General features: G+C 43.0%; 1 protein-coding gene across 2 annotated transcripts in view; it reads right to left on the reverse strand.

The window, feature by feature from the left end:
* Positions 1 to 23,408, reverse strand: part of TMEM131 (transmembrane protein 131) — a 3,850,119-nt gene that overhangs the window by 2,982,403 nt on the left and 844,308 nt on the right. For both annotated transcript variants that reach the window (XM_044072169.1, XM_044072168.1), the window contains exon 3: positions 12,459 to 12,499. In XM_044072169.1, the coding sequence (XP_043928104.1) occupies positions 12,459 to 12,499 (41 nt within the window). The remainder of the gene's footprint in view (positions 1 to 12,458; positions 12,500 to 23,408) is intronic.

Genomic DNA, 23,408 nt, shown 5'->3' on the forward strand with positions numbered 1-23,408 from the left:
TTTGTCTGATAGGGACATGCAGGTATGCCTCCTTGAGGTCCAACGTTACTAGCCAAGCATTCTTGCCCAGCATGGGAAGAAGCTGCTGTAGTGTTAGCATCTTGAATTTTGGTACTTGCAGATAGGTGTTCAGAATTGAAAAATCCAGAATGGGTCTCCATGCTTTGTACTTTCTTGGGACTAGAAAGAGTCGAGTAAAATCCTTGTCCTTGCACCTGTGTAGGTACCTGTTGAATGGCTCTCATGTCCATGAGAGCTGTAATTTGTTTTTGTGCCTCTGCTCATTGATTTGGTGGCAGGTTTGGCATTTCTCTTATCCTTGGTAAGGTATGAACATGGAATCTGTATCCTTGAGAGACAATGTTTAGGACCCATTTGTCTTTTGTGATGATGTGCCAGTTGTCTGCAAAAAATGCTAATTTTTCTCCCAAGGGAGCTGCCAGGAGAGATTTGCTTGGTAGTTTGAGGATTGAGTCATAGTGTTTTGTCTTCTGCTAACTTGGGGCCTGTCTTCTCCTCCTTTCTGGGTAGCAGTACCCCATTGGCGAGGTTTGTAAGGGCCTTGTGACTGACCTCTGCCCCTTGGGTGTCTGTATTTGCCCCTCTGTGATCTGTCAGAAGCTGGAAAGGACCAGTTTTTTGTTGGCCAATTTCTGCTGAAACGAGGGGGTTGTACCTGCAAAAAATCCTTGACCGTCTGCATAGACTTTGCCTTATCCTCCATTTTCTTTAAAACCTCTTCTGCTTCGACAACAAATAATACATCCTGCTGTAAAGGTACATCCAATAATTTTGCTTTAACATGATCAGGAAGAGTTTGTTCTTTTAACCAAGCATGTCTACGTATGACAGAGCCAGTAACAGCTGCTCTACAGGAAGCTTCCAATGAATCAAATCCGCATTGTAAAGTATGTTTGCCCACCTGTTCAGCTGCATGCAACAGATCCTGCATTTCCCTGAATTCAGACTGTTCAGCATGTGTGCTCATGTTTTGTTTTAATTGAAACATTATGAATTGCTGATATTTCAGCATGTGAAACTGACAATTTAATGCTCGCATAGACAGAGATGCTGAGGTGTATATTTTATTTCCCCATCTACCTAGGGCTCTGGAATCCCTTTCAGAGGGCACAGAATTTTTACCTCCCTTAGGACCCTGGGAAATTGTTTCTGGGTCAGCCACAGGGATTTTATAAAGGAATTTGTGTGAGTCAGGTACGCTGTAGTATCTGTCTGGTTTGGCTGGAGCAGGAGGTAGAGAGTCTGGATTGGAATTCTTGGAGCCTTTTCTTAGAATCAGAGTAGTCCTGGCCTTCCCAGTGGAAATGTTCCCTCATGGTACGTAAAGTTTCCCCAAAGGAGTAGTCTTCAGGGGGAGATGCTGAGGGAATAGAGTCTTCAGCATCAGAGTCTTCATAAGGTGGAAAAGTGTAATCCTGTTCCTCAGAAGAATCTGAGGAAATTGAAACCTGGTCAGACGAAGCATAATCCTCCTCTTGTCTTGGTCTTTTATCAGGAGGGGGATGGGAACCCCTGATTAGGGTAATCAAATCTTCAGCCATCTTAAGCATCTGTTTCTTAGGCATGGGACCTTGAACTGTAGACTGATGTACAGTCTTCTTTGGAAAGGAGTTTTAAGCTTAGAATAAGATTTAATGGGAGTGTAGTCGGTCTGAAGACACCTTCTGCAACCGAAGGTGTTTCCACTGCACCGGGGTCTACTTCTGCTCCGGTGTCGGAAGGGCCTAATGAAGATGGCTGCATCGGCCTAGTAGACTCCGCTTGAGAATTTGCAGCAGTCTGGGGTTCCAGTTCTGCGGTCATCAGGGGCTGCGTAGGCACCTCACTGAAAACCGGAGAACCAGCGACAGGCCCAGCAGAGGCCTCGGAGTCTGGCTTGTTCCTAGGCTGCCTGTCCTTATCCTTGCGGTTTTTATGCATGCCGGTCGTCGGCTGCTCTGACAGCATGATATAATTAAATTTCCTACCAAAGTAATGTCATGCGAAGTCAAAACGGCGTTTGATAGTTCGTTTATTAAACCTAGCACAAAACAGACAACCTGTGATGTCGTGGTCTGGGCCTAGGCAAGGAATACAATAGGAATGGAAGTCCTTATGAGGTATTTGCTTCCCACAAGAAATGCAATTGTCAACTTTTTCTGACATCGGACTGAGGCAAGAAAAGGTTCCCCCACAGGGTACTTAGCTTTATTGAAGACTTCGGACTGAAATTCGAATCGAAAATCTCAGGTGTCGGCCGACCGGAACTTGAAATCTCAGGTGTCGGCCGACCGGAACTTGCAAACTGCTTCTGCTTCGGGCACCGCGTGCCAAGAAAGACTGAAGAAAATGGTGTCGGATGCCTGTTATATACCCCTGACACACTGATGTCAGGGAAGAAGCGACAGCAACTGACGCCAAACCAAGACTTTGGAATTCAGGCCAACTGCTGGACCGCCTGATGGCAGGATAACCCAAGTGTGATGACTGCAGCAGGGTAACACGAACATCCAGCATTGAGCAACTCACACAAATAAGAGAGAACCAAAGAAACACCCACAGTAAGTGGGTCCAGGTCACGAGAAAGACACCAAATAGAAAACCTCTTCCATTTAGACAAGTAGTATTTCCTAGTAGTAGGTTTCCTGGTCTCCTGCAGCTTGTCCTCAGAAAAAAAGGTGTCTATGAGGGATCAAAACCCCATCACCCACAGTGTCAGTTGAAGCATGGACAGGTGGGGATGGATGAGAGATCCCTTGTCTTGTGTGAGTAGATCCATCTTGTGAGGTAATTTGTTATGATTGCCCTTGGCTAGATGCAGAAGTAGAGGGAACCAGTGCTGTCGCAGGCAAAAGGGAGTCACCAAAAAGATTTTGGGAGCATCCTGCTGAATCATGAACTGGAATCTTGGAATGAGGGGAAGAGGAGCGAATACATAAGGAAACATCCCACTCCAAGAAAATGAGACGGTGTCCACCTTCCATACCAGAGGACCTGGGACTCTGGCACAAAATAGAAGAAGTTGTCTGTTCAGAGGGAAGACAAAGGGATCTACTTGAGGAGTACTTCATTGGCGAAAAATGTCCAGAGTCCCAAGCCTTTCTGTGTAGGAGGGAAGCCTTCTAGCTGATCAGTGGGAGTGGTAAGCATTAGATAGCCTATCTACTACAAGAGGAGTGGTTCCTGGCCCAGAAATTGTAGCTATTGGCCATTTGGGCAGTTTTTTTCCATCTCTTTCAACGTTCTGGTTTAAAAGCCGCACTTGCACTCATTTCCCACCTTTCCTGTAAATAGCCTAGTCCAGACACAGAGCTGCTGTATCCAGGACTACTGGTAAGCTTCTGAGCCCCGCAAGCCTTTCTCTGTTGGAGGAAAGCCTTCTAGCTTATCAGTGGGAGTGGTAAGCACTAGGTAGACTGTCTACCACGAAAGGAGAGGTTCTTGGCACAGAAATTGTAGTTTATTGACCATATGGACAATTTGTCCGTCTCTTTCAACTTTATGGTTTAAAATATGGTTTAAAAGACCACATCTGCGCTTGTTTTCCAACTTTCCTGCAACTAACCTACTAGGCAGCACTAGAAAGCCTTAAACTGATACAAGCCTTCTAGCTTAGAAGAGAGACTTTGGAGTGTTTAAGTATCAGTTTTCTGTACTTTCTTGCTGTACTTAATTTTTTTCTGCCTAAACGCAGATTTTCCAGCATTTATTATGATTTAAAAGCTTGTTTTTCTCACATATTGTACTTATTTGACAGCCTGCACTTTTAAAAAGTTTTTTGTTTAAATAATTTAACTGTTGTAGGCTACACACTAAAGTGCGATAGCCTTTTCTGATAGTTTGTAGTCTTTTAAAACTGTTTTAAGTGTATTTTTTACTGTTTTTGCCTTATCTTTAAAAAAAAAAAAAAACATTCCTTGTTTCCCACCTTTCTAAGCTAGTATAGTCCAGTTTTCAGGCTAGTGCTGAACTCAGGGCTGTGATACTAGTTTCTGAATTGCCCATACCTTACTTGGATAGAAGGAAGTTTCTCTGTTCACTGTGAGAGAGGGGAGCTTTGAACAACCTATCTGTCCCTGAATTAGTGGTTCCAGCCCAGAAGTTAGTAGTTTATTGGCCATTTTGGGCTAATTTCTCTCATTTCCCTACTATAAAAACCATGTTTGGACAGTTTAGCGCACCGGACAGTGCCGGTTAGCTACGGTTAAATTATTCCCGGCTCCACTACATCTCCTCTTCAGTTTTTCCCTTGAGACTAGTCTGTCAACCTAAACACTCAAAAAGCATCTTACAGCCCAGCACTTGCTCAGACCTAATAGCAAGCACTTATATACCTTGACACTGATTGCCCAGCAGGGCAAGGCTCTTTATTCACCTCTCATCAACCAAGCGACTAAGCAGCTCACCCTACTATTCAGGCATGGCCAAAGGGCAACTTCAGGTGCAATCTCCAGTCCAGCTGGTGAATCTGGGTATCCTGAGGCAATGTTACAACTGCCTCATGTACACAGACAACCCTTTCCTCCTACCACAAAACACTAACATATGCGAGAGATGCAATTATACAGCCAAACTGGAAGTTAAGCTGTCTCCACCCAAGACTGGAACAGACGGTCAAGAGGAGAAGGTTAACACTTGCACCACAACTCCAGCCGCATACAGACCTACTAAAACAGCACTGACAAAAAATACACAAATACACAAAATCATACTCGGAGGCTCTAAATAAAAACCTGCAAAAACAGAGACCTTCAAAGGAGACAACCAAACAACCTGCACTTCCTGTCACAAACCAGACAACACATAAAACACAAAATCAGTGTGCCGCACAATCACAGCCCTTAAGGCGAAATAAAATACCTAACACACTAGTAATAGGTGACTCTATAATCAGGCACACTGATGTCCCACTCACTAAGCTGGACAAGCAGAAGGTTACTGTTAGCTGCCTGTCGGGAGCCAGAATCCGCCACATAACACAAGCACTCAGGTCACTCCAGAAAAAATACAAATATGACTGTCATTGTTCATGTTGGTGTGAATGACCTGAGACGTACCTCCCTGGACTACATGAAAATCATGTAGCCCAGGCTGGTATGACCCTGAGTAGCATCCTGCCCTCACCAAGAATGATACCTCAGTATAAAGAAAAAAATGATCAATTTCAACAATTGGCTAAGCTTCTGGTATCATTCAAAGGGGATCCAGTATCTGTCAGCCTGGGACGACATGCTCGACAAGCCACGTTGCTTCACAAGAAACGGCTTGCACCTGTCACCCCTAGGCTTTCGAATACTGGCCAAGGCTCTTGCTGCCCCCATAGTGCCTTTTTTAGGCAAGGTTCAAAAGTCAAACCCACCTCCGTAAACAGCACAATTAACAAAAAACTGAGGGTTATGCTACTCAACGTCAGGAGATTAAATCTCAAAATGCACGCGCTTGAAGCACTCCTCAGTATGGAGAACATAGTCATCTGTGCAGTAACAGAAACCTGGTTCAAGGCTCCAGAGTGCACCCCAGCACTACCGGGCTACAACTAATACCACACGTTTTGGCCACAGAACACAGACTGAAACACAAAAGGAGGGGGTGAATCCATATTCATCAAGGATACCTACACCTCCAGGTTAGTGGCGCAGCGTGATACCTCTGAGATCATCCATGTGCAACTAACATCGGGCAAATCTGCAATGCAAATTGTGGCCTGCTGCAGATCACCCTCCATGACCCAGAACCATCACTCCACCTTTCTGGAGACACTGGAAAACATGAAGGTCCTACCGAACACCCTGATATTGGGCAATTTCAATTACCCTACCATTCACTGGGTAAACTACTCGAGTACAAATTCCCAGGCCCAGCGCTTCCTGGAATTTATCAACTCAAATGCCCTGGTTCAGCTGGTAAACTCCACTACCAGAGGTGAAAACATATTGGACCTGGTCATCACTAACATGGGTGACAGGTGTTCCACACCGGAGGTCAACCCATCACTGGTTAGATCAGACCATAAACTTATCACTCTGGATGTCTACACCCCACCACCACCCCAACTACGAAAACCACAGTAAAAAAACTTTTCTAAAGCAAACTTCACCTTACTTAGGACAGAGGTGGTAAGTTTCACAGCTCCCATGCTAAAGGATAACACTTCCCAAGATGCAGAAACCTGTACAAATGCACTCTATGAGCACCTACAAGGATGCATGGATCATGCCATCCCTAGAAAAACCAAGACTCTCTCCTCTAATAGAAGGAAACCAGTTTGGTGGACCCCTACAATAAACAGGCTATACAATAGAAGGAGGAAACTAGTTCAGAAAAAAAAAAAAAAAAACAAATCTCAAGAAGGAAAGACATCCATGATCAGTATCTGTAAGAAACTAAGGTCCCTCATGAAATCATCCAAGGTTAACTTCGAAAGAAAAATAGGCAAGGATTCAAAAGATAACCACAAAGCCTTCTTTAGCTATGCTAAAACTTTAAGTGGCAACTCACAGATATGCACTGAACCAGTGCAAAATAGCACAAAATATACTGAACCTACTGATATTGCCAACATCCTGGCAGACAGATTCAGTGCAAACTTCACCCCCCCTCACACCTCTAAAAGAGCCCACAAAAATACCGGAAAAGTATAGTGTCTCAAAAATCACAGATGAAAACAGCCCTTTCAAAAGCCCAAAACAGCATTAATGGGACCAGATGGTGGCCCAGGCTGCATCTTGCACGAACTACAGAACGAACAAACCCCCCACCTAAATATGCTGTTCAACCTTAGCCTCTCCACAGGCAACGTGCCCCTAGAATGGTGCACAGCAACGGTTATTCCTCTCCACAAAGGAGGGGCCACAACTGACCCTGGTAACTATCGCCCCATAAGCCTGACTAGCCTGGTCTGCAAGGCTATGGAGCACATCATCATGGAACTCATTAACAAAGACATTAGGAACCTCCAAACACTTGACCCGACCCAGTTCAGCTTTAAGGGCAGATCATGCCTACTAAACCTGGTTGACTTCTTCGAGAGAGTGACCAAGGCCATAGACGAGGGAAGTTGGTTCACATAGCCTACCTTGACCTTGCCAAGGCTTTCAACAACATTCACCACTCTGGTATTACAGAAAAACTCACCAGCCTGAACATAAACCCCTATGTCACGAAATGGTTTGCCAACTGGCTTACAGACAGAACTCACACGGTAAGAATAGCGGGCTCCAGGTCCGACTCTAAACCAGTCACAAGTGGTGTCCCACAAGGCACGGCCCTGGGACCCCTGTTTGGCATATACTTCTCAGAAGTACAGGCAAAAACAGGAGGACTATGGCTAACCAAGTTCGCCGATGACTGCAAACTGGGAGCCATAATTGACTCACCTGCTGACACGGACATCCTCCAAAAGGGCCTTACTGAGAGGGATACCTGGTGTCAAAGTCATGGCCACAAGCTAAATGCCAAAAAATGCATAGTCATCCCATTTGGGAAAAACAAAACACCTACAAATTACCACAGGTGGCAGCCCCCTTAATACAGAAGAGGTAATAAGAGATATGGGGTCCCAGGTAGATAGTAATCTCTCCTTTGACAATCACATTGCCAAAGTAGTTAGGAAATCCCTCTATGTGGCCCATCTATTTACTAAAGGGTTTGAATCTAGAAATAAAGAGGTTATAGTGCCCCCTCTGCTCGTCATTCATCAGACCCATCATAGAGTACAATGCCCCATTTGGGATGTACCTCACAATACACTTCCAACAGCTGGAAAGACCACAAAAATACCTCACCAAGAGGATTACTGGCTGCAAACACATGTCCTATGCTGCCCGACTGAAAAAAACTCTGGCTGCGCTCAGTGGAATATCGCTTACTCAGAGGTGATCTCTGCCTGACTTACAAAGCCATGTCCAACTCAGAATTGATGGACATGCTCCACCTAAAGAAATCCAAGTCACTGCGAGCCATGTGCTCTAGTGAGCTAAACCTCGCCACAACAATAAATAGAACATGCTGGAGGGATAGATTCCTGTCACAGAGACTCCCCATGCTTTGGAACAAAATTCCAAATTACATCAGGCAGAGCCCCTCACCAACACTCTTCAACAGAAACCTTGACAAGTGGATGGGTAACAGAAAATATACCCCCTGGGAATCACTTCATTGACTTTCAGATAATCAATCAATCAATCAAATCCTCATGTGAAGTTTAGCCACAGGAAGCATCAGAATGGTGGAAACTGTGAACCCCAGAGCTCTGACAAATTCCCTGGCTGTAATGGAGACCAGGAGAAGAGTTTGAAATAAGAAAGGAGAGTTAAGGCCTTTTGGAGGCAGCAGGAATGCCAGCATTGGCTCCATCTGAATCCTACAACCCAGAGAAAGACATGATCCTGAGAAGGAATCAGAGAAGCCTTTTTGAAGTTTATTGTGAACCCCAGACACTGAAGAACAGAAATGGTAAAACGAAGATCTTGCAAAAGGATCGCCAGAGAGGATGCCTGAATTAGCAGGTCGTCCAAGTAAGGAAAAATTTGGATCCCTTGAAGCCTGCAAAAAGCAATCACAGGAGTGAGGCATTTGATGAACACCCTTGGGGCAGCAGAAAGGCCAAAGGGCAAAGTACAGAACTGAACATACCAGGAAGCAAGAGAGAAACATAAAAACCTCCTGAAAAGAGGGTGGATCGGAATAGGGAGATAAGCATCCTTAAGATCCAGAGAGACCAGAAAGGGCTGAGGTAGCAAGAGAGGAAGAAGGGTCTGAAGGGACAACCTCCGAAAGGAAGGGACCTTCAGAAAGGTGTTCAGATGAGAGAGGTCTAGAATTGGTCTCCAAGTACCTTCTTTTCTGGTCACTAGAAACATTATTGAACAAAACCCCTTCCTCATTTGGGACACAGGCATCTCCTGAATAGTTCTCTAAGAGATTGTGAAGAGCCTCAGGGGAAAAAAGAAAGTTGTTCCTGAGGAGGTTGAGGAATGCCCTTAAAAAAAGAATGGGAATTCCACATAATGAAGTAACCCTGATGAATGATTGACAGAATCCAAGAATCCTGGGTGATTCGAAAACAAAAAAATGGATGGAGCCAAACTGATAGTTAAAAACAGCGTTTGGACTGGCAGCAAAGAAGCTCTGAGGATGGTACGCCTAAAAAAACACCTTTACACCCTACGCTATTGTGAGGAGTGTGGAGGTGATGTTCAGGGCTTCCTATTGGAACATCGAAAATGCAATTGTTCGAATCGCTAAAGGTCGACCTTTAATGATTGAATAATTACATTTTCAAATTATCCCAAAAATGTATTTAAAAAAAAAAATAAAAATTAAAAAAAAAGGTAAAGTAAAGGGAGTAGGCAGGGGGGCAATCCACCCTGCACCCCCAATCGTGGGGGGCTGCTCCACCCACACACATCCCCACTACTTAAATATACCAACTCCGAGATCGCGCTACAGCATAGGACAGGGAAACCTTCCCTTTCCTGCTCTTAACTCTGTTAAAGTGCGATCTATGAGTTGGTATATTTAAGTAGGGGGTGTGGGGGGTGCAGGGGGGTTTGCCCCCCTGATCACAGCAGTTACTATTGTTTTTTTTTCCTTTTTTTTATTACATTTTTGAAGTTTTAGTACTTCGATCATATGGTGTCGACCACATGGTATTCGAAGTACTGAAACCATTCACTTTTCCTTTACCAGTCTCCTGAACTTTTCTTCCATCACTATCAGATCTTCCCTTCCAATGTTTCTTGCCAGCTCTTCTAAAGGGCCACCCTTAGATTTGGCCCTTTTATGTGTCGGTGATTGTGCATCAGCTAATTCACCTGCATCGTAATCAGTGTCAGTACTTGGGGCATTCAATGACATTTCTGATGTACTAGATTCAAAATTGTCCATATCTCGAGTGGATTTTAAAAGAGACTTATTTCGCTTCCGTTTAATTCGTCTTGGTTTGTTAGTATCACTGAACCTAACTGCTCTTTTATTTTGTTTCCAGGTGTAGATTTTACCATTTTTGCCATCATTCATGTCCTTGTTGAACTTCTTTAATTTTCTAGTTTTTACATCATTTTCAAAGGTATTCATGTCCTCCATATATTTATTAAACAAGCCCTTATATTCTTCCATCATAATATATTTTTGTATCACATCTAAACAGCCATCGACTATATATGGGTTCCTATCAGATCGCTGAAAGCTCATTTCACCGAAACTAAATCACTGAAAACTCATTTCGCCGAAAACTCATTTCAACGAAAATAGTACAGGCAGTGTATATGCCCTTTTCCCCACTGTAGTGCAACCCTGGAGTTAGAATATATAAGTAGGGTGGTGTGGGGGGCACAGACCCCCAACTAGCTTAGTTTTATACTGTCCAGTTCCTATTAACTAGGTAAGTTAGTAGTTTTTAACATTAGGCAGGGGCTTCTCACCCACACCCCCCTACTGATATATATACTAACTCCAGGGTCGCACTACAGTGGGGAAAAGGGCATATACACTGCCTGTACTATTTTCAGTGAAATGAGTTTTCAGCAAAATGAGTTTTAGGCAAAATGAGTTTTCAGCGATTTGGTCTTGGTGAAATGAGCTTTCGGCGATCTGATAGGAACCCATATATGGGTTTCATACACTAGATCGAATTTTCACTAATTTGAAACAGTGCATGGAATGCTCACTGCAGCAAAAGTGCACTAAATCGAAAGTGCACTTACGCAAAGTTCAGTACAACAAACGGGTGTTGTACTGAACTTCCGTGCAGTACTCATGGACCTTAGGGTTAGGGCACAGGTCATAGTAAGGAGATAGCCCGTAGGGCTAAGGTAGTGAAGGGACATCACTCCAAAATTTGGACAGTTGAAAAAGTATGTTGCCAATTCACCCATGAACATGTTTCTAGGATAAGACAGAAAACAACAGAACATGGTGAACCCTCATGGCCATGGGGATGGCATATAGATTTAGCACAGAGACACCCTGCCTGGGAATTGACCCAAAGGACCACACACTCTGAGGCAACAATACACACTTTCATTGCAGAACTGCAAACTGAATACTTAGATTGTCAAGATTAAAAACAAGACTTGCAGCAAAAATAAACAAATAGCTACACAAAAACAAACAGCTACACAATTAGTCGGTCATTTGTATACACATTAACCCCATAGCATGGCTACCAAAAGTCAAGGTATCTTCAAGTGTTTAAAAGCAAAACCCGCTGCCAACTATACTGAGATGCAAATGCTTGTTTAGAGACTTAAATTTTATAAGAAAATGTCTGTGAACCACCAATACCTGCTGCTTTACTACTGATCATAATCCTAACTAATACCTCAGTACCAGAAGTGTTATGAGTAATTAAAATCAGTCTGCATTCTCCTTTAGCAAAGCCCCTAAGCCAGCATTAAAACTGATCAGCCTTGATACAAAACATTACTGTAGCTGCTGTGCTGGGCTTTAAGCAGCACCCACCAGTTAGGTTTTAAAAATTTCACTGGTAAGATTACAGAAAACAAGATGAAAAAATGGCCAGCACACAAAAGTCAGCACTATAAAGTTATTTAATAACAACCACCGAGAAAGAAAACAGTCAGCATAATGTCTATCAAGGAAAAAGGTAATCAGCAAACTGGTTTTGGCAAAATTGCCTTCATCAGTGCAATAACAGACATCATACCCATAACATTTAAATATTCAAAGTCTCCCTACCATTGGTGGTTTAAAGACTTTCATTGAGCCCAGGAGAAAAAAGTCCCCATAATTTAATAATCCATCTATTTTCTTTTGTATTTAATATTTTATGCTAGCAGTTTGTTCTTTTGGCCGTGTACCACTTCCATACATGTGTGCAGCGCATTTGGTTGTTTGAAGATTACAGAAAACCACAACACTGGTGAGATTACCACAAATAACATTTGCATGTCAGACAGAAGTGAAGCTGCTGTATTTTTTCCACAAGACTTATAGAGTAAGGTGTCTTTTCTTAATTAAGTCTTTTAATAATGTTTACTCTAAATTCAAATGTTTGTGGGTGTTACGCTAAAAAAAATGTTCCTGTAACACTAACAAGTTGTAATGTTAAGTTGTCAAACCTAGATGTTTTCTTTTCTAAATTCTCATGTTCTACAGCTAAGCTGTGGAACGCAAGACACTATGTTGCTTTTACACAGTGAAAAAAAAGGCAAAACAAATGTAGTACATATTACAGTTTGACACTTCCATGGGAAGCAGAACATATAAAATATAACAGGAAAAAGTAGGAATATCATTATTTTCAGTACTGTCTAAAATAAATGTAAACTGAACATGTGATTTTCAAGAAATTTGCCTAACAGCAGGTAGTTTCTTTAAGATCACATACCTTCCACTATCCTTAAAGCCATATAAAACAGGCCATCTCAAGAGCTACATAAACATCACAGAACACAAAAATAACAGGATGGTAAACACATGTAAAATATTCTTACCTTTTCTGTTGATATGAACTGAGGTCAATGCCTGTGTCAGTCTATGAAACAAGAAATTAATAAAACTTAGTATAGTCTTGGAGAACATAAATAAAGCTTACACAATTGTAAACTCAACTGCATTAATATTTGACCTCTGTCTAATGCAGGTAAATAGATATTAACTATTGTTTTTATAATATTAATTTATATAGATAGAATGTTCACATTTTTTTAAATTTCTCAACAACCAAGTAAAACAGACAGAATCCCTTAGCATCATATGAATATTCTAAGGTAGGTGAATAAAACGCTACTGACAGTATGTGTGTAACTTGAAAGATTGATGAGATATTGCAAGTTGATTACAAAATATTACAAATGTAACAGTTACTGTGTTTTCTGTGACTTGTAAAACTTGGTTTACGACCTAGGACCTAAAGAATACTACCACTATAAAAACAGTATGTGCTGAAGAGTTTCCAGAGATGTAAACATTTGTTTGAAATGTGAGGACATCATTTGATTCCGTCAAAAGGCTTAGGCTCCACCCATTAGAAGTTACAGTGCAAACATCCTGAGCTCCATTGGAGTGAATGAGTTAAACTGATGGCAAAACTCTAAAGGATAACCGCTGTATATCAAAAGGCCGCAGTGGTGGAGCAGTTAGCGTTGTCACCTCAAAGCAAGAGGTTCTCCCAGTCGATTCTCGGCTGGAGCGCCTTCTGTGTGGAGTCTGCATGCCCCCCCCCCCCCCGTGGTCGAGTGACATTTAAAGACATGCAGGTAGGTGCGTGGGTGAATAAGTGTGCTTTCTTTGAAGGTTGGGCATCGGGCTGGCAACTCGGCACCGTAAAAATCCACCGTCAATCATTAGCGGACCGGAGTTCTGCTGTGGCAACCCCTAACCAGGAAAAGCCGAAAGGCATTACTATCATTAATGCTTAAAAGGACACTGGAGGGACTAAATAAATAACTGTCAGAAAATACTTCATTCTTTTTAATATCTGAATAGAAATATAATAAAGTAAATTGCATGTTACATTATAAAGCAGTTCTGTAAAGCATTCAATTAGAAGTATTTATAAATGTGAGGAGAGAGAAGTTTTACTAGTGAATGCTGTAGCCCATCTTCTGCCATATGGAATTCTTCCAGAAGACACTAGTTACAGCATTTCAGCTGTAACCATAAAGGATGTATTGCCATTCATCTTAGGTAACACAGGAATAGATGAGATAAAGTAAAGGACAGTTGTGTAAAATCTTACCATAATGGTAGACCTCCTTGCCTTCACTGCTGCAGTATTCATTACCATATGTGATTCCCTGCCAGAAAAACACGATCGCCTGTCTAGGCCAGTCTACCAGACACTATTTTTTACTTATTTAAAAGGTACAGAGAATGTCACCCAAACACACTGTGAAGGATAGGGCATTCAGGCCTACCATAAACAGAACTAATTGCCCCAGCAGGAACACCAGTTCAAGGAACCACAGAGGTCATCTGTACATCCAGGAAGGCAAGAGACTAGGGGGAAGGAGGAAGGGAGCAATTACTGCAGCAGTGAAGGCAAGGACATCTACCATTAGTACAGTTGTGTACAATCTTATCCTATGTCCCAAGATTCACCACTCCAATATTCACTCCCACATGGGAGAGTGCCAAAGCTCAAGAGGAAACTAGGGGGGGAAAAAGCCATGAAGAATAGCCCTAACAAAACCAGCCCTACTACAGATACCATCTAACTTGTAGTCAGTACAGTTGTGTACCTACCATAAATGTAGATGTTCCAGTGTATTCACTGTTGCAATCATTACACTTGGGTTATCCTGCTGGCAGGCTACCCGCAGTCAGCCAGAGTTCCAAAGTCTAGGTCCGGCGTTGGTTGCTGTCGCCTCTTCCCTGACGTCAGTGCACCAGGGGTATAAAAGATGCAACAGACACCATTTTCTTCAGTTTTTCTTGCCCCAGATGTCAGGTATCCCCAGATAGGAAGGCTGAAAAAAATAAATTATGCAAAAAAGCATGCATGTACTAATATAAACTTATCCTTCATCTACAAGCAAATACACCACATAGGTTGTACAGAGTTGAGAAGTACAGAAAAGTCCCAGCAAAGAAAAAAGGGGGATGGTGGGTGGGTAACCTGGACTGCAACAGTGAATACACTCGAACATCTACATTTATGGTAGGTACACAACTGTACTATGTTCGTCGTGCTTCACTGTTGCAGTCATTACACTTGGGTTGAATCCCAAAGCTGAGGTTGGGTGGCTGGGTCTAAATTGGATTTGGAGAGGCTACCAGGCCCTGCAGAACTGCAGTGGCAAAGCCTGCTCTGGATTTAGAGTAGAGAGGTAAGAGGTAGTGCTTGGTGAAAGTGTGCACTGAACTCCAGGTTTCAGCTTCTAAAATGTCTTTGGTTGGTACTCCTCTGAGAAAGGCTGCTGAAGTGGCTGCTGCTCTGGTAGAATGTGGCCTAATGTCCTTAGGCACTGTTTTGCCACGTTGTGCATAACAGAAGTGAATGCAGTGTCCTATCAATTTTGAAATTGTCTGCTTTGTGATAGGCTTTCCTTGTGATCCTGCAGCATAGGCTACAAACAGTTGCTCAGTTTTTCTGAAAGCTTTTGTTTTGTCCAAGTAGAATCATAGCTGTCTGTGTATATCCAAAGCGTGCAGAAGTCTCTCCCCTTTATTCTGGGGGTTTGGGTAGAAAGTTGGTAAATGAATGGTTTGGTTCAGAGCCACATTGGAAACCACCTTTGGCATGAATGTTGGGTTTGTCCTAAGAGAAACCCTGTCCTGGTGAAAAATGATGAAAGGTTCCACAGCCATTAATGCCTGTAACTCTGAGACTCTTCTTGCTGAAGTTATTGCTAGGAGCAGAGCAGTTTTGCACGATAAGAATTTTATATCAGCTGTGCTGGCTGGTTCAAAAGGAGGCAGTGTGAGCTTTTCTAAAACAAAATTGAGATCCCAAGTTGGTACTGGTGCTCTCCTTCAGGTCTTATGTTTTTTGCCCCTCTGAGGTACTGTCTTAGTAGAGGATGTGAAAAAATAGGAGGTTCTCTATTGTAATGAGCTGAAATGGCAGAGGCATGGATCTTAATTGATGAGAAAGATAGGCCTTTGTCCAGCATCTCAGTTAGGTATTGTAAAATCTGAGGTATATTTGGAACAAGTGGTTCGTGCCCTTGTGCCTGGTTCCAAGCACAGAATCTCTTACATTTTTCTGCATAAGATTTCCTAGTGCTGGGCCTCCTGGCTTCTAAAATGACATCCAAAACAGCTTTAGAGAGAGACGCAGTCCGAGTGGCTACATTATCTGCCATGCTGCCAAATTTAAGGTTCCGAGTTGACTGTGCAGAATCTGATTGTTTTGCTGAGTCAGAAGATGAGGAATTTGAGGTAAAGCCAGGCTGGGCCTTGAGACAAGCTCTTTAGGATTGGGTACCAGTGCTGGCGTGGCCAGTCTGGGGCAATCAGGATCATTTTTGGCCTCTCTTGTCTGACATTTAGGAGCACCTTGGTAAGAGGAGGCATTGGAGGGAAGGCATAAACGGTCAGGGTTTTCCAGCTGAATGATAGAGCATCTACTTTCCATGCTTGAGAGTGATAAGTTCATGTGCAGAATTTCTGTAGTTGGCAATTGTGAGGGGAGGCAAAAAGATCTATGTCTGGGCGTCCACATTTCCTTATCATCATGCTGAACACCTGTGGATTTAGTTTCCATTCGTGAGGATCCATGAGATTTCTGCTTAGTTCGTCTGCCAGTGTATTTTTTCGTTCCTGGCAGGAACTGTGCCTGCAGATGTACTTGACAGGTCAGTGCTGTGTTCCACAAAGTCATGGCTTGCCTGCATAGGGGGTAGGAATGTGTGCCCCCTTGCTTGTTTATGTACCACATAACTGTGGTATTGTACCACATAACTGTGGTATTATCCGTCTTTATTAGTAGCTGTCCTGGATGTAGTAGGTCCTTGAAAGCTTTCAGGGCATTCTGTATAGCTAGCATCTCCTTTTGATTGATGTGAAGATGCATTTGTTCCTTGGGCCACGAGCCCTGAATACATTTTCCTGCCATATGTGCCCCCCAGGCATAATCCGATGCATCCATTGTTATTGTCTGCCTGGCTGTGGATAAGGTGAAAGGCTGTCCCTTGTTGTGGTGACAGGCCTGGGACCACCATCGAAACTCCTGTTGTAGGCAGGAAATTAAAGTTATGTTTGTCTCCAGGCTGTGGCAATGTTGAGTCCAAACACTTTTTAGATACCATTGTAGTTTCTTCATATGCAGTCTTGCATATGGAATTAGTAGAATGCAGGACGCCATGAAGCCCAGGGCCTGCAGAATTTTTCTTGCAGGGAGCTGGGTCTTTGTTGCCATCATTTGGAAGTAATGAGTCATTTGCCTTTGTTTGTCTGGCGTGAGATAAGCCATCTGGGCAGTTGTATTTAAGCTGGCACCCAGGAATATTATCTCTTGAGAGGGTAGTAGTTTTGATTTCTTTTCGTTTACTGTGTACCCTAGGCAAATTAGTAATCTTTTTACAAACACCAGATGCTTTACAAGAATGTCCTTGCTCTCTGCTTGAATAAGGCAGTCGTCCAAGTAGGGATATATTTGAATTCCTTTTTGTCTGCAAAATGCAATTACTGGTGCCAGGCATTTTGTGAAGACCCTGGGCACAGTAGATAAGCCAAAGGGCAGTGCAGAGAATTGGTAATGCATTGAGCCAGCTATGAATCTGAGGTATCTTCTGCAAGATTGTCTGACTGGGACATGCAGGTATGCCTCCTTGAGGTCCAAAGTAACTAGCCAAGCCTTCTTGCCCAGCATGGGTAGAAGTTGCTGCAGTGTTAACATTTTGAATTTTGGAACATTCAGGAAAGTATTTAGGATTGACAAGTCCAGTATTGGTCTCCAGGCTTTGTCCATTCTGGGTACTAAGAAAAGTCTTGAGTAAAATCCTTGTCCCTGTTCTTACTGTGGTACTCTTTGAATAGCTCCCATGTCCATGAGAGCAGCAATTTGTTTTTGTGCTGCTGCCCATTGGTTTTGTGGCAGGTCTGGCGTACCTTTTGATTTTGGAAGCGTGTGAAAAGTGGAACCTGTAACCCTGAGAAACAATATTCAGTACCCATTTGTCCTGGGTGATTATGTGCCAATTTTTTGAGAAAAGTGCTAGCTTTCCCCCTGGGGTGCTGCCAAAAGCTAAGTGTTTGGCATCTGTAGAGGGAAGTCATTGGGACGGTTTCCTATAAGGTTGTGATTTGTCTCCTCTTCCTTTGGGGGCTGAAGCACCCCGTTGTTTAGGTCTGTAGGAGCCTTGGGGCTGAGATCTGCCTCTTGGGCATCTGTATCTGCCTCTTTGTGGCCTGTCTGACACTGGAAAGGACCAATTTTTTGAAGGCCAGTTTCTGCTAAACCTAGGTGGTTGAACCTGTAAGAAATCCTTTACTGTCTGCATTGATTTTGCTTTATCCTCCATTTTCTTTAACACCAAACAAAGTATCATGCTGTAGTGGAGCATCCAATAATTTTACTTTAACATGTTCAGGTAAACTTTGCTCTTTCAACCAAGCATGCCTTCGAATAACAGAGCCTGTAACTGCGGCTCTACAAGAAGCCTCTAATGAATCAAAACCACATTGCAGAGTATGCTTTCCCACTTGTTCAGCTGCATGCAATAAATCCTGCATTTCCTTACTGTCAGGACTCTCTGAGTTTGAAACCATTTTCTGTTTTAACAAGGAAATGAGGTACTGTTGATATTTAAGCATGTGAAACTGGCAATTTAGAGCCCTTACAGCTAAAGTAGCAGAAGTGTAAACTTTTTTCCCCCATCTATCTAGAGCTCTGGAATCCCTATCCGAGGGGACAGGATTTTTAGCAGTGGAAGCCTTAACCCCTTTAGGACCCTGAGAAATTGTTTCTGGATCTGCAGCAGGGTTTTTGTAAAGAAATTTATGAGAGTCAAGGACCCTGTAGTATCTGTCTGGCTTGACTGGTGCAGGGGGTAAAGAATAAGGAGACAGACTGGATTCAGAGAAAACATCATCAACAATATTCAAGCACAGGGGGGGGAATAGCCAGGGGCCTGTGCTGAGGCAATAAAAGAAAGTCTCTGAGCCTTTTCTTGGATTCTGAATAATCCTGGCTCTCCCAATGGAAATGCTCCCTCATGGTGTGCAGGGTTTCCCCAAAAGAATAATCCTCAGGCAGACAGGCTGAAGGTATAGACTCTTCTGCATCAGAGTCCTCATAGGGAAGGAGAGAATATCCCTGATCAGGAGAAGAATCAGAGGAAATAGAAACCTGGTCAGAGGAATCATAGTCAGTGTCTTGCCTAGGCCTTTTGTCAGGAGGGGGATGGGAACCCCTGATTAAAGTAATTAGGTCTTCGGCCATTTTAAGCATCTGTTTCTTTGGCATGGATGACTGTTCAGGAGAATGCTGTACTTGTTTCCTTGTCTTTAATGGTGTTTTTGACTTTGCCTTTGGCTGCTGTAGTGGACTTAATAGTAAGCTGTGAAGGTCTGAAAACACCCTCAGAAGCCGATGCCTGCTCAGCGGCTCTGAACCCATCTGAGGGAATAGTTTCCGCAGGCCCAATACCTTGAGTTTCCACAGGCCTTGGTGTCTCCACATGGCTGTCGGATACGGCCTGTGGCTCTGAGGTAGCAGGTGTCAGGGGCTGCGAAAGCGCCTCACTGAGAACTGGCGACTGGCCTAGAAGAGGCTTCGTTGTCTGTTTTGGACCTCGGATGCCTGTTCTTTTCTTTGTCTTTGCGTTTTTTTATAAATTCCGGTCGTCGGTTGTTCTGACGGCATTATGTAATTAAACCTTTGGCCAAAATAATGTAAAGCAAAATCAAACAGACGTTTAATAGTGCATTTGTTGAATCTAGCACAAAACTGACTAGTAACGTCGTGGTCAGGGCCTAGGCAAGGAATACAGTAAGAGTGAAAGTCCTTATGAGGTATTTGCTTCCCACAAGAAATACAATTATTAACTTTTACTGACATCGGTCTGGAGCAAGAAAAAGTTTCCCCAACGGGGTACTTAGCTTTACTGAAGACTTCGGTTCTGAAACTCAATTTCAAAAATCTCAGGAGTCGGCCGACCGGCACTTGCGAACTGCTTTTGCTTCGGGTACCGCGCGGCAAGAAAGACTGAAGAAAATGGCGTCGGTTGCATCTTTTATATCCCTGGAGCACTGACGTCAGGGAAGAGGCAACAGCAACTGACGCCGGACCTAGACTTTGGAACTCTGGCCGACTGCGGGTAGCCTGCCAGCAGGATAACCCAAGTGTAATAACTGCAACAGTGAAACACGAACATCCAGCCCTACTACAGATACCACCTAACTTGTAGTGCTTGGTAAAGGTATGCACAGAAGTCCAGACAGCTGCCTCAAAAACAGAGTTAGTGTTTAAGCTATTAAAAAAAGTACCAGAAGAAGCCACAGCTCTAGTAGAATGAGTGTTAAACTGAAGAAGGAAGGCTCTTGCTATGAAAAGTGTAACAAAAGGAAACAGCCTTAGAAATACAAGAAGAAACAGTTTGCTTCAATACAGCAAGTCCCAAAGATCTAGGATGAAAATAAACAAATAACTGATCAGATTTTCTAACAGCCTTAGCCCTATCCAAACAAACCTCCAGTTGCCTATGCACATCCAAAGTATGCAGCCCCATTGTGGACGGGAAAAAAATGGGAAGATTACCAGAGTGGTCAAGTGAAGGCGCATTAACCACCTTAGGCATGAAAGAAGGGTTAGTGCGCAAGGGCACTCTGTCCTCAAGAAAGATCAAAAAAGGAGGACATGTCATAAGGGCCTGCAACTCAGACACCCATCTGGCAGAAGTAAGAGCTAACAAAAGAACAGTCTTCCAGGAACAATGATGAAAGAGGCTGAAGCAGCAGACTCAAATGGAGCCTAAGTCAACTTCTCCAAAACCAAGTTAAGATCCCAGGGAGGAGGAACTGGACTCCTGGGAGGTCTAATATTAAGGACACCTTTAATAAATTATTTCATCTCAAATCTAGAAGATAGAGGATGAGAAAAAGGCAAACAAGCAGAGACAGCTGATAAGTGGGCCTTAACAGAAGAATAGGCCAAATCATCATTGAGCAACTCACACAATAAAGAAAGAACCAAAGGAACATCCACAGTAAGTGGGCCCAGGTTGCGAGAGACACCAAATAGAAAACCTCTTCCATTTGGATAAGTAGGATTTCCTAGAAGTAGGCTTCCTGACCTCCTGCAGAACTTGCAGCACATCCTTTGAAAACAGGTGTCTATGAGGAATCAAAATCGGAATCAAAATCCTATCACCCACAGTGTCTTGTGTGATTAGATCCACCCTGTAAGGTAACTTGTGATGACTGCCCTTGGCTAGATGCAAAATTAGAGGGGAAACAGTGCTGTCACAGCCAAAAGGAAGTTACCAACAAGATTTTCGGAGCATCCTGGTGAATTCTGAACAAGACTTTTGGAATGAAAGGAAGAGGAGGGAATGCATAAAGAAAAATCCCCTTCCAAGAAAATGAGAGGGCATCCACCTTCCATACCAGAAGATCTGGGACTCTGGCACAAAATAAAGAAAAAGAACAGACTAGCAAGTATGGTTGGTGCACGGACAAACCAAACATACAAGTCAAAGAAGAAATCCAGCACCCTGAGCAGTAGTAGCAATAAATCCTTTATTAAACCAGACCAGTTTCAGCAGTCAGCTTTCTTCAGTGGTTCAATAATTACACAACTGTTACTCATATTTATTGGAATTTCAAACGAGGCAGTATGACATCATTTTCTGTATATAATAAAACATAACCAAAACATATGTAAATAGACATATATAATGCAATATGAAGTAGATATTTAAATTATATGATAAAATGCAAATATTTATTCCAATATACACATCAGAATTATATTGTTAAATTGCATTTAACAATATAATATAGTGACAATCCTGAGTAGCATTAGCAGGAGGAGCCTGTTTGCCACTCTTCCTACCTTTAGTAGAAGAGTGGGATTGCCTACAAACAAAAGCAGGCTTAGCAAGGTAATTTCTCTGAAATTTAGGAACAGGAGAAACAAACACGTGTGTAAGCTCCTGTACGGCCTTACCCTTACCCTGAAGGGACTTAAAACAAACCAGCAGCAGCTTCCCCAACCAAAAGTTTAGAATCCAGAAGAGCATCCATCAACTTAGCTTTAATATCATCAGGTAGAGGTTGAAGCCTAAGCCAAGAATACCTTGGAAAAAAAAATCAACCATGGTTCCTCCTGAATGTCTGAGATGGACATCTGCAAAGCCTCTCCAGACCTACTGCCAGGTGAACCCTCACTGGCCTCCAACATGGTTGCGAAAGAGTAAGCCAACAACACAGCCGGGTGAGCCTCCGGGTTTGTAACAACCTCGGGAGAAACACCTGGCAGAAGTTGGACAACAGAAGATTCCAGTCACGCCTTTTTCACCTTCTTCCCATAATGGCTAACTGTCAAGGCAGGACATTCCTTTCATTGTATCTTTAGAGAGAAGCTTAAGATGCTGGTTCTCAAGATTCAAAGAAAGGGAAGAAAGACTACTGCGAAGGGTTTTTTGGAACAAACGCCTCACAAACAGAACAAGATGTATGGTCATGACAGGCTCTTAGGCAAAAAAACACACTTACCGTGGCGGTCTTAATGGGGAATCTGTCTCCCACACTGGTATTTACCCTTCCCAGATGACATTAACCTTAAAGAGCACTTAAAAAAGCAAGAAAAACAAAAACCCCAACAGGGCACTTCTCTGCAACTGCAAAGAATTCAGCAAGCAGGTGTAGGTAATACCCGGAGAAAGAAAATGCATTCAGCTGGCAGAAACGGATGCAGGAAAACAGACCGACGGTGAAAAGATACATTCGGAACTGGCAGCAAAGAAGTTCTGTTTGTGGTAAGCCTGAAAGTCAGACTGGCCAGACGTTCGGGCTTCCGCAGCAGAGAATCCCATATGGTAATGAATACTACAGCAATCAATCACAACAGGGAAGCCTTCAGAAAGCCATGATACTCCTCTGGAAATTAAGGAGGAAGAAAGTGAAAGATCTTGAAGGTCTTGTTTAATAATATCAATAAAGAGGGACGTGGAGTACCAGCATCTTGGAAGAAAACTGAAGTGACTGTGTTACCCACAGATGGTAAAGACCTTTTCAGATCTGGCTTATACAGATCAACTTCAATTTTAAACCATCACTAGTGATAATGTCTGTACTAGCTAAGAAAATGGCAAAGAAGTTACCGAAGTTGACAGATATGGACCAACATGATTTTAGGGAGGGGAAGAATGTATCTGACAACATTAAAGCTGAGCTATGAAGATCCAGAGGGAAGCAGAGTATAGGAAACCACCACTACTGTTAGTAGGTCTTGTTGCAGAGAATGCAAAAGAGTCAGCTGGAATTTTCTGATTAAGACAATAGTAACATTTGCAGTCCCTGACAGAATAATACAGTTAATGAGAAAGACAAAAGTGGGTCAGAGTCAAAAACTAAGGTGGGAGGATTCCTCTCTGACAAACTGTGTTTGAACACAGGAACAAGGTATAGCTATTCTTTTTTCAGCTATCATGGGTGGCATAGTGTCGCAGCAGATAGTGTTGTCACCTTACAGCAAGAGGCTCCCTGGTTCAATTCTTGGCTGGGGTGCCTTCTGTGCAGAGTTTGCATGTCCTCCTTCTGTTTGCGGGGGTTTCCTCCCATATTCCAGAGATATACAGTAGATGGACTGGATACTCTAAATTGGCCATAGGTGTGAGTGTGGTGTGGAAGAATTACCATGGCAGAGCTAGCCACCTGGCAGTGTAAACCTTGGCTCTAGACTGTTATTGTTGAAGTGACGTGCCCACCCCATATGCAAAAAATGGGAAAAGTGGTTGTAGATAAATGGATGGATTTGCTTTACATTTAGAGCC

Source organism: Protopterus annectens, chromosome 5.part0 (assembly GCF_019279795.1).
Source record: "Protopterus annectens isolate FY-2018-M chromosome 5.part0, PAN1.0, whole genome shotgun sequence".
NCBI classification, from domain to species: Eukaryota; Metazoa; Chordata; order Ceratodontiformes; family Protopteridae; genus Protopterus; species Protopterus annectens.